Consider the following 18601-nt stretch of genomic DNA (forward strand, 5'->3'; position numbering starts at 1 on the left):
CCCTCTTCAGTCTTCAGATCTCGGCGTAAACATCACCTCCTCCGAAGGGCCTCTCCAGCCACCTTAAATTAAGAAGTCCTTTATCTGACTGATGTCCTGTGTACTGTGAGTTCCGCGAGGGCAGGAATCAGCCCTGTCTGGTCTACCATTACATCTTTTGTGCCAACACAGCTCCTTGCATTTAGTAAATCCTCAATAAATATTTATGGAACGGATGAATGGAGGGCAGTGAGACCCCAGGCGATCATGTCCCTTCTCTGCTTGTTTCCTCCCCCGAGAAGTGAGGGAGTTGAATAGCGTTTTGTAGGGTTCCTTCCAGGTCCATTGTGACCTTGCAGAAGCATGATCAGGAAGAAAACCATTCACATTGGGTGCCTCTCTTGCAAACCTAGAGACTTGCTAGGTGCATTCAACTGGATTAGGGCTTCTCAACCTCGACACTATTGGCATTCAGGCTGGAGGATTCTCTGTGGTGGGGCCGTCCTGTGCACTGCAGGATGTTCAGCGGCACCCCGGCCTTTGCCCCTTCGATGCCAGTAGCAGTCTCCGCCCCAGTTGTGACAACCAAACATGTCCTTGGACATTTGCCATATGTCCTTTGGGGAGAAAAGCTGTTCTCCACCCCCACTGGGGACCCCTGGCTTAGGCCACGGTGTCCCTGATCACCATGTTGAGGAGTCTGGACTCTGTCCCTCTTAGCATCTAAGCTGAACCTCTCCTGATGCAACAGGCGTCTCCTTGAAGGACTCTCGGCAGGTGACAAACTCCCTCTGTGACCTTGGATCTCAGACTTGACTCAGCATCAAGATGCCCTGGGAGGACTTATTAAGACACCGAGCGCTGGGCCTCACCCCCAGAGTTCCTGATTCAGCAGGTCTGGGCAAGAGTCCCCAGTTTGACATTTCTCATAGGGTCCCAGGTGCTGCTGATGCTGCTAGTCCAGGGACCAGACTCTGAGAACTGGAGCCCGAGGGCAACAGTGCTCAGCCCTGTGACTACATGAGAGCCACCTGGCAGCCCCATCCCCTGGCCACATCCAAACCCACTGCACTGCATCTTGGGGACGGTACCAAGGCGCCTGTGTTTTCTAAAGCTCCCAGGTGACTCCAATAGTGCAGACAAGCCTGAGACCTTCTGCCCTGTTGTAGGAGAACCTCTTCTGTTTGCTGCATTCTGTTTGTTTAAAAAGAGCCCTTTGACCTTGGAGACATGCCGGCATGGAGGAATCCTGCTTTTCATGCTGCGTGGGTCCCCTCCTCTCTCAGCGGGCCTCTTACCCACTTCCCGGAGTCACTCGCTACCTCATCTCCATGTCCCCACAAGCCTCTGTTACTTTTTCTTTTTTTTGTTAACTGAGGATATTTTTCCCCTTAATTTTTAGGTAAAGTGGAAAGGAGGGAGGGAGAGAGAGAGAAGCATCAGTGTGAGAAGACACATTGGTCAGTTCCTCCTGCAGGACCCCAAGCCCAGGCGCTGGGAATCGAACCTGAGACCCTTGGGTCTGATGCTCTAACTGCTGAGCCAAACCAGTCGGGGCTATTATTCTTTGATACACACCTCCCTTTCCCCAGTTCACCCCCCACCCCTTATCTTCCCCTAATCTGTTATTCACCTCCTCCTGTCCCCCACCTTTTGTTCACTGTCCTCCCCATTTTCATATTTGCTCATTTCTTTCCTCTCTGCTTTGCAAGCCGGGAGGGCGGAGAAAGACAGCTAAGACAACTCTCCCTCCCTTCCCCTCCTCCTCCCCTCCCTCCTAATCCTCCTTGAGGCTCCATCGCTCCCCAGATCTCAGCCCCGCCTCATGTGCTCTTACAAGCCTGCAGATCTCCTGGATGGAAGTTACGACGATTCTCAAATTATAGGCTTACTGTTCGTCTGTCTCACTTGACTCCACGGGGGCAGGGGCTCTGGCTACTCTGCTTCCACTGGATTCCAGTGTCCGGCCCGGTGTCTGCCCCTGTGTTGTACAAACACTGTGCCTGGACCCGCCACAGGTCGCCCTTCCCTGCCTGTCTCCCTCTAGCAAGGTCTTTGGTGCTGGTGACTGACGGACATGGAAGTCACACCCCGGGGCTCTTCCCCAGCATTTGGGGGCCTAGATGGATTGGGAGGTCATCTAGAAACACTGCGACAAGCCTGGTGCCCAGGATCATGGCGGAAGTTGTTCTCGGTGGTCAGTAGTCATTTCTCAAGTTGACCCAGGTTTACAAAACCCACATGAAGCATTTCTCGTCCACGAACAAGGAGACGGGTTGAGTTGGCCGTCTTCTTTGTTAGGGGCACCTCTCAGACTTGGAAATCCCCCGCCTTCTGATATTTATACATCAGAAGGGATTGTGGGCCTCTCTCCAGGCCTCCTGGGGATGGTCGGGGAGATTTGGGGGATCAGCACAGACTTCCTAATGCATTCACTGGGCTCCTGGGAGGAGCAGAAGGCAAGTGTGCGAATGCAGATGCCTGGGCCTTAGGTAGATAATGCCTTACGGTGCCTTTATATCCCTAGGCCGGAGGCAGACGGGCAGAGGGAGCGAACCTGGTGCTAAGCCCGGTGCTCCCTAAACTCTTAGCAAAGTGCTCTTCAGATCTGGTCTGCACGGCACACCCATACTGGCTCCCCAGGGGCCCCTTAACCAAAGCGAGCGAACTGCACACACCAGAACACAGGCTTTCCCACCAGCGATGAGCTCGGAGGACCAGGTAGCAGAATTCTGCACACAGAAAACAACCCTCACGTTCGTGCCTGGAGACACCCGCCCCCCGACAGATGCAGGTGCTCGCTGACCTGGCTTCCTCCTACCCGATTGCTGGTTGGGGGCGGGGGGTAACGCAGACGCCACGGTCTCTGAAGTGTTGACCATGAACTCAGCACTCTGTTAAGTGCTTCATGACCTGTGTCGTTTTTATTGAACCCGTCTCCCTCCTTCCCCCTCCCTCCCTTCCTTTCCTCTCCCCTTCCTCCCTCAGTGCTAGCTACAGCTAATGAGTACCCGTATGCCCATGAGTTTTGCTACCACGGAATCCATTTCCACGCACAAATTACCTGGAATGAGATTCTTTGGGCAGAGGGCATGAAGAATTTTATAGCCCTAGCTGCTTTCCTAAGGGGTCTCTAAATGATAAAACCTCCAAGCTCGCCAATGCTACAATAACCTTGCCAGCACCTAGTGTTATTGGTCCAAACGTTTTAGGCTAACTTAGTCATTGTAATGTGGTCCCTCAAGGGCACTTTCATGTGCAGCGACTTGACCTCTAGAAGGATGAATATTTCCCATGAACTTTTCACTGGTGGTTCACGCTGGTGAATTATTTCATTTTGCGCCCTATCTATTTGTGTTTTCTGGTCCAGATGTTGAAAACGATAACTTTGAATGAGTTATACTGTAAACCTGCTTATCAGATATTTTATTTTTTATTATCACCCCTCCCAGAAAACCTTCCAAATAATTTTTTTCATGAAACTTTAATCCTGCAGATATATCTGTCTGTACGCTTTATACATACACAGGGACCCAGGAATCAATGTTTGCCCCCTCGGGGGCAGCACTGACCTTTTTGAGAATGTATGCAAGAAACGAAACTCAACTAAATAGTTCCACTTAGTGAGAATGAACCAAATAATAACTCAACTAAATCCATAAGCTCAACGCAACAGATATTTTCTGGGCACCCATTATGTACGAGCAATGAGCTAGTCACTGTGGATTCAACCACAAAACGTCAAGGCCTCTGATACCCTTTCTTCTGCCATTTTTAGCGCAGACAGATGAGGTGGTGGAGAAAGGGTGTTATAAGTGGGAGGTCGGAGGGACAGCCTGAAGTGAGGTCTGGGGACAGTGAATACAGACAGACAGACAGCAATTGTAGCAGCAGCAGCAGCAATGATAATGCAGGTGAGAGGTTTGTGAGCAGGTGTGTTTCATGTGAGAGCAGAAGGTACAGCCTCAGATTATAATAAAGCCAGGTGACCTGGGTCAGCCATGGGACCTCAGGTTCCAAATCTGTAAAATGGGACAAATGATAAGATCCACCCCTCCAGGTACGGGTGACGATTCAATGAGACGGTGCTCCCTAAGAAATGAGCACAGTGCCTGGCCTGGAGTCAGGGCTCACAGACTACCATCATTGTTACCATCACTCTGTTAATCTCAAGAACCTTGTCTGCAGGGGGTCAGACATTTGGGGGTCAGGAATGATTCCCCGAAAGGTTCTTCAAAGGTCTCAGGTAGGGTGTGACCTTCAGACGCGAAATCGAAAATAAGTAGAAAACCGATAACGTCACCCAGTGACTCCTTCCCAGGGTTCTCTTCTCCCCAGCCCTCTCCTTTCCCTCATTCTCTGGCCTGGTGCTTCTTAAGCTTCAACGTGTGCATGAGTCACCTGGCATCTTGCGAACATGCAGATTCTGACTCAGTAGGTCTGGGACGGGGTCCAGGAAGGAGTCTGCATTTCCAACCAGCCCCCAGGTGGTGGCGGGCCTGCAGACCAGCCCCCGAGTCTGAGGACGTGGCGGAGCTCAGAGGTGAACCCGGATTCAGCGACACCCAAGTCTGTGCTCTTAGGTGTTCCGCGAATAACATCATCGAGACCTCTCTGCCCTGCAAACGCACCTCGTTCACTTGGGCTTTGCGCGCACCTGGTCCAGGCCCACAGAGCCCGGCCAGGCAGTGACCGCGCGCCTGGGGATGAGAACCTGGAGCCTTCCTGCAGACAGACAGGGCTCTCTCCACCTCTCCACTCAGACAACATCCAATACCGCACGCTCGATGCTCGCCAAACCCACCAAAGTTCGCCACACACCGCCCCCGCACCTGTGCATGACCTTCCAGCAATGTCGCGCTCTGTGCACGATCACCCCACCCCCATCTGTCTGATGGAAAAATGGACACCCAGGTGGTGTCATGAGGAATCGCTTCAGAAAGTGGGTCAGAAGCTCCAAAGTGCTGTGCTAATGGGGGGTTATTAATACCCTAATGAAGAGCAGCCCCAACAATGCTAGTCGTCGCTACCCATTACGGATTCAGTTCGGCGCAATAAACATTTCCAGGCGCGGTGCTAAGTACTCAACAAATATTATCTCATTTAATTCAATTTACGACGGCCCAGGAGACATAGTACGAGAGTCACCGACTTCGTTGCGAGGAGGAGTGCGGGCAGGTTGGAAGACGGGGGTGATCTCGCAGTTTAGAAATGTAGTTTTTCTTCCCTTGGACGCTGGTGAGTGAAAGGGAAGACAGAGAAACTGGGGCCGGAGGAACATAGGCTTCCCCCTGAGAGATACGGAGGGTCTGCTTCTGCCTTCTCGGGGTGAATGGCTGGAGGGGGTTGGCTTTGGAAAGCATCGTCCCCACTTCTGCCCCCCGCCCCTCCCTTCTCTCCCTTCTTCCTTCCAACACCTGTGAGTGTCAACTATGTGCCCAATAGTTGGCTTAGGGGTAGGAATGCAGCCACGAGCCGAATCTGGTCCCTGAAGGTGCTTCTCTACAAGAGGAGGGGTTGCATCTTACAAGGGTATGAACTCAAGATTCTCAATCAAATCTCAGGTCATCTAGGATGGAACAGGAAATACAACCCAGACCTGGAGTGGGAACTCAGGGGTCAGAGACGTGGGTCCGTTATGAAGATGAAGACAAATGAATATTGAAGGATTAACTTGCTCGATACATCTCAACGTGGTCAGGCAATCCTGTCTTGATGTGTGGATGACACAGAGTTTAATGTGGGCTCTCATCCTACGTCTAAAGGAAGACGAGAGGTAGGGCATTGTCTGCTCTGATACAATAATTTCATATTCTCAACTAAGTGGACTATTTACAGGACTCATCATCTTTGCCTTTGCATCAGTGATCATCGGTATAGGGGTTATAATAATGGTTCTAAGAACAGCAATCCTGTGGTGACAGCCGCAGCAATAATAACAATAACAATACTAATGATGATAATCAGGCTAAAGAACCTGTGGTGCATGGGAAATGGGCCAGCATCCCCCTATGGCACATGGAGAGAAGAAGGGAAGAGGGCAGTGACTTTCTCAAGGTCGCACGCCAGTCAGCGGCCGGCCTGAGAGGCGGACCTGGTGTCCGGCTGCCCGTTGCCACAGAGCACAGTGACCGCTGGCATTTTGACTCGCCTCCCTCGGGAGCAGGCACCTTGTGCGGAGCTTGCAAACAGAACTGCAAGTCATCACAAGGGCCCTGCAGGGAGGCCACATCAGCCCATTTTCCAGATGCCCGAGGCCCCGTGGGGTAGAATACAAGCCAAGGGGTAAAGGCAGACTTGGGAGGGTCCCTGCCTGAAGTAGGGAGGAGGAGCCTGCAGAAGGGGTTCAGGGGCACTTTGAGGGTGGCCCGGTTCCCTCGACTCTCTCCTCTCTCTCCCAGACGCACTGCACCCCAGTCTTTCTACAGGCAGGCTTTGTGCTGCCAGGGATGCCGGCTTCAAGGTCCATGGGAATGACGCCTGGGGAATTTGCAGAGCTACCTTGGCGACGGGCAAGCAAAGGTTGCCATGGAAACCCTTCATCCTTTTCCAGACCTGCCGCCTGTTCTCCCTTCCCTGACGCTCCACTCCCCCCTCCTCGCCCCCGCACAGGAGCAGGGTCACCCAGATAAAGACAGGGTGCACCTGCCAGCCGTCCTTTCAATGCTCACTCACCTTTCTGCCCCCGGCCTCCTTCAAATCCATGCTGCGCGTGCTGCCCGAATGATTATCCCTCGTCCGGTTCAAGTCGTGTCACGGGCCGGCCTAAAACCCGCCGTGGCTACCCAGTGCCGCAAGGAGCAGGAAGAGACCCTTTGCTGTGGTTTTCACCCCAGCCCCCCCACTCCAGCTGCACACTAGGGTGCAAACCCGTCGGTCCGTGGGCTCCAAGAGAGACGGACACTGTATATCCGCTGTTGCTTCCCTGGTGCCCAGCCAACTCCTGGCTGACAGTAGGCACCCAGGAAGGAGAAAAAAAGGAGAAAGGAATTAAAAGTGAAAAATGTCAACTTCTACCCTGAGCAGGCTCCCTGTTTCAGTTGTCCATGAGACAAACTGAAATTTAGTATTAGGGGGAACACTCTGTAATGTGTGATTGTTTAACCACAAGGCTGTACACCTGAAGCAAATACAAAATAATATTGAATGTAAACCATAATCCAACAATAAAATTTAAAAAAGTCAACATCTTCCTCAGAGTTCCTCCTCCAAGACCAGGCAGGTCCACACCCCAAGTCTTTCTGCCCAAATCCCATCCATCTTTAGAAGGCTCAGCTCAGCCGCCACCTCCTCCAGGAAGACTTCCCTGATGCCCCATTTAGAATGAATGCTTCTCTGTTCTGGAGCTCACTGTGGCAAGCTGTGTGCACGGAGCGCCTCCTCTGCTCTGCCAGTCCTTTGAGTTTGGGGGTCTGCATGCATTCTTTTTACAAAATTTTTTTCCCTTTATTAATTTTAGAGTCAGAGGAAGGGAGAGGGAGAGAGAGAGATAGAAACATCGAGAGAGAGAACATCAATTGGCTGCCTCCTGCATGCCCCCCACTGGGGATCAGTCCCACAACCTGGGCATGTGCCCCAACCAGGAACCGAACCGGCGACCTCTTGGTGCATGGGTCAAAGTTCAACCACTGAGCCCCTGCCGGGCTGCATGGATTCCTCATCCCTGGGCTTCCTGGTGACTAGAATGTAACACCACGAGGTGCTCATGAAGCAAATGTCTCGAGCTGATTTGCCTCGGAGGCTGTGGTGCTTCATCACCTGTGACAAGGTGCACGCTGCACCACTGTGGTTTGGCATGGGTCACTCTGCTGGCTTTTCTCCTCTGGGGGGTTCAATGGGTCAACGGAGCCACCAAACCAAGTCCTTTGATGAACCGGAGGGCTCTCTCCTCCTCTTCTTTTAGTGCCCTGTTTCTGTCTTTGTTCCTTCACAACCTTTCTCCATGAATCAGCTACAGTGATTCTTATGAAACCTGAGCCACGCAAGGTCACTTCATGGCTCAGAACCCTCTGCTGCCTTCTTTTATTTGGTGTAACAGCCGAAGCCCTGGGTCTCTAAAATGATCAGCTGCCCTACCTGGCCAATCTCATCTCCTCCCTCCACTCCTGCATCCAGGGCAGCTTGCTGTCCCGTGCACATCCTGAGCACGATCCCACCTCAGGGCCTTTGCACGTGCTCTTCTCGTAATCTGAATGCTATTCCCCAAGATATCTGCATGGCTCATGCTCTCATTCATTCAGTTCCCTTTGCTCAGAGTCACCTCTTCACAGAGGTCTTCCCTGACCCTTCATCACTTGAAATCCTCCTCACCTGGCTTAGTTGTCTTCACAGTACCCACCTCTGTCTGACACATTCCCTGTGTATCTGTTACCCTTTATCTCCTTATAGGTGGTTAAATTGTTTCCACCAAAAAGATATGTTCAAGCCATAACCCCTGGCACCTGCGATTGTGACCTTATTTGGAAATGGGGTCTCAGTAGATGTCTTCACGTTAAGATGAGGTCATACTGGATTAGGGTGAACCCTAATTCAATGACGGGTGCTCCCATAAGAAGAGAGACATTTGGACACCGACAGAGAGGAGGGTGCTGTGTGACGATGAAGGCAGGGTTGGAGTGACGCCTCTAGAAGCCGGGAACATCGAGGGATGTCTTCAGCCACCAGAAGCTAGGAGAAGGTGTGGACCAGGCTCTCCCTCAGAGCTTAGAGGAACCCGCCTTGCCCACACCATGATGGCAGATTTCTGTTGTCTTCAGTCCCACAGGGTGTGGTATGTTGGCAGAGCAACCCTCTAGCAGACTATCAGCTCCAGGACTGTCTGCCTGTCTCCTGACGTACCCCCAGCACCCAGGCCAGTGCCTGGCAAGACTAGGCATTCCGTCAGTGTGTTTTTTAGTTGCGTGAATGAATTCTTCATCAAGAACCTCCCACATGCCCAGCTCTGTGCTCAGCTCTGGCGTTCTCAGCAGCTCCAGGCTGTGCCCAGCAGGTCCTCCAAGGAGTGCCCAACCCCAGAGTAACCAGTCTGATTCCTGAACTGTTTTCTGTGAGCACCTTCCCCCCCGGTATCACACGTGGCACTTGCCAACCAACCAACAAGCTTGAGATGCACTTGATTATGACTCAGTTCTCTAACCGAGACGGCAAAGGCTCACAGAGATGGGAGGTTCACCCAAGATCGCCAGCCAGAGAGGAGCCTGACCCCAGAATGAGACCGGCCCCGGGGCCTGGAGGGCATCCACGGTGGGGTGTCAGGAAGCAGCGTAGCAGCGGCGTCAGGACGTGTTTGTGGAATGCCTACTGTACGCGGTGAGCCGCTGCACTGGGCATGACACGTGGCCCGTGTACTGAGAAAGAAGTGGGAGGGTGAGGCACCATGATTCCAGCAACCAGTGTGGGCAGCACGCCTGAATGCCAGCTGCGGGGCGGGCTGTGTGATTTGGGGCAGTGACTCTCCCTCTCTGAGCCCTGGGGGGGCATATGCATCCCTTATCTCCCACCCCCCAGAGAAGTTTGTTTTTCACGAGCCTCTTAGGTATGATGGGTGTCACTAATGCACACCAAGTCCCTAACACACGATCCACCGTGGCATCTTGCTTTTGAGACTTCAAGGAAGCCAGGCTCATGCCCCGGGCCTCCCTTGTTCCTTGTGCCCAGACACGTGTGGCACTGGAGCCCGTGACGCAGACAGAGGGTAACGCCAGCCTGTGGCATGAGGCACAGGGGCGCCTCTTAAAATAAGATGGGGGGAGCCCACAAGCCCCAAAAGCTATTTTTAAGGGAGTTCTGAAAATGTTTGCTTTTAAAATATCACGAAACTGTTATTACCAACCTTTATTTATTTTTTTCTCCTGCCTTTTCCCCACACAGGTGCAGTGAGATTAGTGGTAATTTTAAAAAGGAGGATTGCCTCTGTGTCAATTTCTTGCTAATGAGCAAAACACACCATGTAATTGCCATGTATTGAAGGCAACAACAATACATTTTCGGCGGCTGCTTAATATGCTGGGACTCGTCGGAGCAGATGTTCTGAGACTTGCTTTCCAAGACCGAGGATTCAAGCCCAGAACGGGAAGGTGATGGGTCCCCCTCTCCTCCCTCCGGTGCTGGTTCCCCTGGAGGGCGCAGGGCCAAGCCACGTGGGTGCAGCCAGACCAGTGTGAGGGTCCTGGGGGCAGAGCCACTGGTCGCCTCAAAACCAGGTGGGGGAGCAAACGGAGGGGTGTAAGAGTGTCCCTTTATTTGTTTTTTAATCCTCACCCCAGGACACTTTTGCATTTATCTTCAGATAGAGTGGAAGGGGGAGAGAGGGAGGAAGAGAGAGAGAAACAGCGATGTGAGAGAGACACATCGAGTGGTTGCCACCCACATGACCCCAATGGGGGCTGGGGACAAACTGCAACTGAGACACGTGCCCTTAGCAGGAACTGAACCCGGGACTCTCTAGTCCGCGCGCCAATACTCTAACCGCTGAGCCAAACCGGCCAGGGCGAGGGTCTCCCTGTTTATCAGACAAGGCACCCAGCTCCGCAGCACAACACAGCCTTGCATTTTGTCGTTGGTGTTTTCCCAAAGAGTTCACTGGGGCAGACCAGCGGACAGGAAGGCCCTGCACCTAAAAGCAGGTGTGGGGTGCGGTGCCTGGACTCCTCATCTCCGTACCCGCAGCACTGCGCGAGGTGGTGGTCTGGTCCCCGGACTCCCGGCACATGTGGGCGCCACTGTGGGAGTCACAGTGCAGCAGACACCAACGTTCTTCACTGGGAAGGGGCATTTCTCGAACACCTGCCCCCGGTAGACGGTGTCCCCTAAGATTTCTTCATCTTCTTCAGCAGAGACGCTGAGCATCAAAAGCGCGAGGACATGGTTAGGCGCAAAGATGCACGTGCGGTAGAGGGGCGGGCCGTGCCCCATTGCCTTGTGCTCACTACCAGGCTCGATAGCGTCACCTCTGTGATCGCTGCCTCCCACATAAGGCACAAAGCCTTATAGACACGTGACAAGCCAGGGATGTCTCCTGCTCGCTGTGACCCTCACATGTGAGCTGAGCCTGAGAGTCAGCCCCACTGGGTCTCCAACGGCAATATTAGGACCCGATGCCTCTCGTGGGGATGGAATGAATGAATGAACGGACCTGGACGCTCTTCTCTAACATGTCCACAGGGCTCGCTCCCTCACATGGGTGCTTAGACCCCAGGGCACCCTCCCCTGTCTGCAACTTGGCAAGGTCCTCTTTGCTGGAGACTTGGGGAACATGGATGTCAAATGTCACCACCTCCACGAAGTCTTCCCTGACTACCACCACACTCCCTGAGGGCAAGGATCTATGGGCTGTTTTTTGTGTTTGTTTGTTTCACTGATGCATCCCAAGTGCCAAGAACAATGACTGGCAACTAGTAAGTGCTCATTTAATGCTGAATGAATGATGCTTATGGAATACCTAGCCTAGTGCCCATGACTTAGCAATAGCTCAGTGGTTGGCAGCATATAAGTTGTTATTTAAATTGCTCCAAGTAAAGCACTTTCTCGGGAAGAGTCTGCTGTCGGCTGGGCCTGAGACCAGACGCCTTTTAAATGCTTTCCCTCCTCAGTGCCCCCGGCCACCAGGTACAGCAGGTACTGTCTCACTCCCATCGGCCGCAGGCTCAGGGAGGCGAGGCGAGGTGCCCACATTCACGCAGCTGACAGCAGGCGAGGGCCGGTTCCAAGTCCGATCACCTTGGCCTGAGTTCCAAGTTCATTTTCCAGCACCAGCCCTGTGTCGGGCACACACCATGAATGGGGCTTTCTTCTCATCGAGAAGGAGGGGTCGTTTGGCTGGAGGGGGAGAGGGCACACGAGACAGAGGGGCAGCCTGAGCAAAGGCGAGGCGTTCCACCGGATGCATTTCCTGGGCGTCCACCACGCGCCAGCCTTGGGGAAGGCGACCGGAGGATGCAAAAGGAGACGCGTCCCTGCCGCGGGAGGGCAGAAAAACGACACCCGTGAGACACCAGCAGACAGCAAAGGAAGGAGTAGAATAAACTCCACAATTCAATGATATTTTCCGCTCAAGGAGCTCCAGGCCCAGGCCAGTGGAGGGAACCCCACATCCTGAGTTAAGCCAAGGCTGAGCTGGATTTGGGGGCCAGGAGGCTGTTGGAGGTTGGGGGGATGGCATTGGAATGAAAGGCTTCCTGCGTGGGTCAGCCTGCAGCAGCCCAAGGTCAGGCCCGCAGGTTGAGGATGCATTTTCCCTGTGTGGAAAGTGACGAGAGAGTGTTTTGCACCCGCGTGGGATAAATTACCCCCTTGGGTCTGAGGAGGAGGCAGCATGTGGAGCTGGAAGGGTCTGGGGTCCGGGGTTGGATCTCGTCTTGAGTCAGTGCCGAGTGGCTCCAAGGCTGAGGGGGAGAACTTGGGCTTCAGAGTCCTGGGGACTTGGGTTCAAGCCCGGACCCCCTTCCCACCAGCCTCTGTTTCTTCCTCTACAAAGTGACGATCACCAAGGTCCTTTTTCATGGACTTGTGGACAAAACGATGCCTTGTGAATGACACTGAAGAAGCAAGGGGCAGCCCGGCCGGTGTGGCTCATGGACCGAGCATCTCCCATGGACTGAGAGGGCCCACTTTGATTGCTGGTCAGGGCACATGCCCGGGTTGTGGGCTCGATCCCCAGTGGGGACATGCAGGAGGCAGCAATCGATGAGTCTCTCTCACATTGATGTTTCTATCTCTCTCTCCCTAAAAAAATTGATATAGTTATTTAAAAAAAAGAAAAGAAAAGAAAGAAACAAGGGGCAGAAGCCTGCCTGACAGTACTCAGAAAGGCTCTGAATGAACTTGGTCAACCAGCAGGTGCTTATTGACCACCTACTATGTGCAAGGTGTTAAGGTGCATGCTGGGGACGGAGGTCCTCATATCACTTCCTAGCCCCCCCCCCACCAGCTGGTGGGCTCTCCCACTTCTAGGAACTCCCACTGAACTCTCTGTAGTTCTCACCCAGTTAAAACATTGCGCTCTGGCTCTTTCGTGAGGCAGGTGTCCTCATGGTGAGCAACCGGAGTTTGGGTCTGATGGGACTGGTTTGAATCTTGATTCCTTCCTAACTGCATGGGCCTCAGTCCAGTGACTCACCCCTCTCCGAACTCCGGGCTCACCATCTGCAAACCAAGGGCAAAAATAGGACCCATCTCGTTGAGTGATTGTGAGAATTAAAGTAACGCCCGCGAAGCCTGGCTCACTGTCAGTGCCCGGCACGCAGCCGGTACCACGATTTCTGCTGCGATTGTTGGGAAGCGGGGCCTGCATTTGACTGCTATTGGCATCTGCGAGTCTTCGGGGCCACGCCTGGCTCGTGGTAGGTGCAACTGCACAGTTTCGAAGTCAACGAAGAAGTGACGGGATGAATGCCGTCGTGTCATAGGGCCATCTCTGTGAACACGGTTCCCCAACGCTGTGCTTCGTCCCCATGGAACTCGTATTTCTGATGCTCCCTCTGTGTGTCCTCTCTCGGGTGCCCATGAAATGCCAGCCTGTGTGCTGGCTCGTCACCTTGGGCTACATGGTGCCGAGGATACGACCTTGACGTCCGCAGCGTGGGGCCCAGAACCACTCTTAAGTCACCTTAGCCTGCCCCTCGGAATGGTGTCCTGCCCCCCAGTTGATAACGGGGACCTGGGCTGCTTAAGGCCCCGTCCGTGCATCGGGAGGAACCCATCTCTTCTGCCTCCTCCCAGCGCCTGGGCCTGGCAGCTCCCCCACGAAGAATTACCCCAGGCTGCAGGCCTGATGGCGGGATGAATGTTCTGGCTGCTTCTCAGCTTCCAGATCGATCGGGGACCAACGGGAACTTGGCCACCAACCAATCACCCAAGGCAGTCAGCTGTAACTAGGTGTACGTTTAAACAGCCGGCGTGTGAAATAGCATGCCTGCACGCTGCTGATGAAAAGCATTCCGAATCGGTTCCCCGCCACCACCGGCTCGGGGGCCCGGGAGCAGACGGGGCGGGCAGGGGCAACGGGGCCACAGCGGCTCAGCACGGCCCAGTGAGGAATCATGTAGTTGCCTGGTTTTGTTAACCAAACAAGACGAGTGACATTAACTTGTGTGTACCTTGTGCCCAACACTTTGCACGTAACAACTCGTTTTATCCTCCCAGCAACTCTGCAAGGTAGGTACTATTGTGACAGCCAACCTGCAGACGAGGTAACTGGGGCAAAGAAGGGAAATACACCTGCCCGGGTTTACCCAGCTGGTAAGTGGCTCCGGCGCCCATTCTGACATCTACAGTGATGTTCCGTTCAGTCCTCACGATAACCCTGTGAGCAGGCACTTGGTTATCCTTGCTTGACATGTGTGGAAACTGAGGCTCAGGGAGGTGAAGTCATGCCTTAAGTAAGTGGCCAAGCCGGGACCTGAACCCAGGTCACGCTACCTAGAGGGCTTCTGACCCCGGGAGCACAGGTCAGAGGTAGCCTGAGTGGCTGTGGCAGTTTCTGGGAGGAGAGATCGTGTGCTGAGTCTGGGGTGAGGTTTGAGATGAAGGGGGAGAGGGTCCCAGGTGGACACTGGATGTGGGAGGGACAGGCGTGTGTGGGGGACTGGTGTGCATGGGGGACTCGTGTGCATTGGGGTCTGGTGCATCAGTGGGGGACTGGTGTGCATGGGTCTGGTGTGCATGGGGACTGGTGTGTATGGGTCTGGTGTGTATGGGGTCTGGTGCATCAGTGGGGGTCTGGTGTGTATGGGTCTGGTGCATCAGTGGGGGAGTGGTGTGTATGGGGTCTGGTGTGCATGGGTCTGGTGTGTATGGGGTCTGGTGTGTATGGGGACTGGTGTGTATGGGGACTGGTGTGTATGGGGACTGGTGTGTATGGAGACTGGTGTGTATGGGGACTGGTGTGTATGGGTCTGGTGTGTATGGGGACTGGTGTGTCAGTGGGGGACTGGTGTGTTTGGCCTTTTGCTCGGGGCGAGAGGCGGGGAAGCTGTAAGGGGTGGGTGACTGTGCGGTGTGAGGGGCTGGCAGTGGCCATGCCAAGCCGGGCCTCAGAGGTCAAAGGTAGCAGGTCATTCTGCAGGCCTTGTCAACACCTTTTAAGCTGGAGAAACCTGACCATTCAGCTCGCAGAGTCAGCTGTAGTTTTGCTACGTATAGAGTCGCCATTAGGGTTTCGAAACCCTTCCCTATCATCAGACCCTGCCCATCTCCCCTTCCAAAGACTGGGAACTGAAAGTTTAATTTATAGCGCGGTTCCCCCTTGTCCACGTGGGGTAAGTTCCAAGACCCCAGTGCATGGCCCACACTGGGATGGTACCGAGCACTGCACACAACGCCTTTCCCACGCAGACCTTTTCACTTCAGGGAAGAGCTTCCTGGCTTCTCTTTGGCAAACCCAAATCGCCAGCATCCCTACTCATGCACTTTGTGGCCACCACTCAGTAAAACAAGGGTGAAATAACTTGAACCCTGGCACTGTGACACCTCATCAGCCCCTCTGGTAACTGAGCCGGTTACTCGGTGACCCACGGGCAGAGCAGCGGGGATAGGCTGGGCAGAGGGAGGGTTCACATCCCGGGCGGGATGGAGCAGGACAGCGTGAGATTTCATCGCACCACTGAGAATGGTGTACAGTTTCAAATGTATGAATTGTGCATTTCTGAGACTGTCCATGTACAGTCATGAGTCGTTCAGCTTTGGGGATGGTTTCGGAGAGATGCATCCTTAGGCGATGTAGTCACCGTGCCAATATCACAGAGGCACTTACGCATCCCTTGACTGTCCGGGAGACCTAGTGCCCCGGGCCGCGGGCCCGCTCAGCACACCCCTAGACCGAACATGCCGGCAATGGTACCGCCGTGGTCAGTGTTTGTGCATCAGACCCTGGTGCACACGAGTCCCCGTGCGCACCTAGAGAGTCCTGTAAAAACACAGGCACAGGATAAACACTGGACACCTGTGTGGGGCGGGGACCGTGAATGGAGCGGCAGGACGGAGTAGCCCCGGGAGAGGCAGTGCTGAGTGGGGTGAGCTGAGGCTTGGACAGGGTGGCACACAGCGCCTTTATGGGCGCGGGCCACTGAGGCGACACTACGTTTATGAAAAGCATTTTTCTTCGATAACAAATTAGTCTAGCTGACTGTAACTTTTTAACTTCTTAAGCTTAATTTTTTCGTATCAACTCTTTGGTAATAACACTTCGCTTAAACCAAACACATTGTACAGCTGTATAAAAATATTTTCTTTATCGTCTTATTCTATAAGCTTTGTCGTATTAAATTTTTTTTCTTTTTTTGTTAAATGACAATTTGTTTTTATTTTTCTTTATTGATTCCAGAGAGAGAGGGAGGGAGAGATAAAAACATCGACGAGAGAATATCAATTGGCCGCCTCCTGCATGCCCCCCACTGGGGATCAGGCCCACAACCCGGGCATGTGCCCTGACCAGGAATCGAACCGGCGACTTCTTGGTGTATGGGTCGATGCTCAACCACTGAGCCACATCTGCCGGACCCATCACCTTTTCTTTTTTACCATGTCCCCCAACATCCCTTCCCTCTGGCCACCATCACTTTGTTCTCTGCATCTATGAGTCTGTTTCTCTTTGTTTGTTGTTGTTCATTTATTTTGTTTTTAAGATTCCACATGTAAGTAAAATCATCTGGTATTTGCCTTCCTCTGTCTGGCTCATTTCACTTAGCGTAATACCCTCTAGGTCCATCCATGCTGTCACAAATGGCAAGATTTCATTATCTTTTTATGGCCGAGTACCATTCCATTGTACCTATGCACCACAATTTTCCAGTCCACTGGTCTATTGGGAAACACCCGGTCGCTTCTGTAGCTCAGCTATTGTAAGTGATGGTGCCGTGAGCACGGGGGTGTGCACATTCTTTTGAATTAGTGTTTCGGGTTTCTTTTTGCCACTTTGCGCTACAACATTAGGATGCTACAGCATCACCAGGCGATAGGATTTTCTCAGCTTCCTTATAATCTTACGGGACCACTGTCGTACATGCGGTTTATCATAGACCAAAACATTGCCATGTGGTGCATAACTGGAACATTTCTGGGCCCCAGTTAACTGCGGGCAACAAGCCACAGAAGGCAAGCAGATGAGGGGAGACGGACCACCGTGACTCCCTGTTTGAAGGGCCTTTTTGAAGTAAATGTCACACCTGAAATCAATCAAGTCTGCAGTCTCTAAAGGTTGGACCACCTCCCATTTCCATTCTCATTCCCAATCTTTAATGTATCTCCCTCCCCAGATCAACCAAATACATACCTAAATGGTATAGAAAAATAAAACGTCGTCTGTTTTAGAGAGCCACTGCGATGCCCGCGCCACCCGGAAGATCACACATCACTTGGGCACGAGGAGGTGTCTGGACCCTGCCGTCCTCAGGCACCTAGAGGCTGGGCCCCGCTCGGCTCTGCCCCCTGGACCCGAGGGGCTGCCAGTTGAGACTCCCCGGAGATGAAGTGGTACCATAGCATAGCCTGTCTTCAAACTCCAAGTGTGATCAGGGCGCAGTGAATAGTCTAACGACGCGTAGATACAACACTGCTGCCACGTTAGTTGGCAGGGACTGTCGTTGCTGAGAAACGGCTGGGCCGGTGGAGGGCAGCCAGGCTGGGCCGGAGACTGAGCCACCGAGGGGCAGGAGGTGTGACTCAGACGTCTCTTCCGCAAAGGGACCCCAGTGAGCAGGGGCGAGGGCAGGCGGGGATCAGGGGCTCCTCTGAAGTGATGAGGGCATGGCCCTGGCCACGTCATGCAGACCTCATCATGGGGCTTCTCTGTCACTGGCTGCTGGGCTGCTCTCCCCCAAATCTGATGGTCTCTTCCTTCGTTGCTTTGAATCTTCCCATGTCTCCCACATGGCCCTCAGGATGAACACAACACAGATGCTTTTCGGTGACATGGGTGGCCCTCCACTCCACAGCCCTGGCCACCCTGGAGATCCGTGCCCGAGTTACAGATCTGTAATCCCCCAGAGGGCCGGCTCGGCTCAGCCGCCAGGCCTTTGCCTAACCGTTTGGTTAAGAATGTCTTCGCTCTCTTCTTTGACTGAGTAGACCTTCCTTCCTTTGCACCTGGCTAATGTCTACTGATCTTTGATAGTCAGTAGAGGTGCCACCTCTTCCAGGGAGCCTCCCCGGAATACACCCAGCTATTCGCTGTCCCTACCCCACCACCACGCTCCCTTCACATCTCATCAGCTTGTCTCTCTTCTTCTGTGGCCTGGCAGCTCCCAGAGGGCAGTGGACCTGGCTGGACCTGGTGCATCCTTGTGTTCCTGATGCCTACCAAGTGCACGGCCCCTGGCAAGTATCCAGTAAATGTCTGATGAAGGCATAAATGAAAATTTACATGAATAAATGAATGCATACATGGATGTCCTGTGACAGTGGTTCTCACCCCAGTTTGATTTGCCCCCCTGGGGACATGTGACAATGTCTGGAGACCCTTTGTGTTTGTCATGACTCGTGGGGAGAAGGGGGGAGTGATCTGGAGCCAGGGGTGCTATAGGATACCTATGATGCAAAGGCATGATTTCCCCCACAAGTCTGTAATCTGGCCAGGCATACGGGCAACAGCTTAGAACTGCTGGAAAATAACAGAGCAGGAACAATT

At 53.3% G+C, this 18601-nt stretch overlaps 1 protein-coding gene across 1 annotated transcript in view; it reads right to left on the reverse strand.

The window, feature by feature from the left end:
* The window catches only part of SEZ6L (seizure related 6 homolog like), a 103667-nt gene extending 92774 nt beyond the window's left edge, over positions 1 to 10893 (reverse strand). The window contains exon 1 of the mRNA XM_036277287.1: positions 10642 to 10893. Coding sequence (XP_036133180.1) covers positions 10642 to 10893 — 252 coding nt within the window. The remainder of the gene's footprint in view (positions 1 to 10641) is intronic.
* Between the last annotated feature and the right edge of the window lie 7708 nt (positions 10894 to 18601).

Source organism: Molossus molossus, unplaced genomic scaffold (genome assembly GCF_014108415.1).
Source record: "Molossus molossus isolate mMolMol1 unplaced genomic scaffold, mMolMol1.p scaffold_m16_p_22, whole genome shotgun sequence".
NCBI classification, from domain to species: domain Eukaryota; kingdom Metazoa; phylum Chordata; class Mammalia; order Chiroptera; family Molossidae; genus Molossus; species Molossus molossus.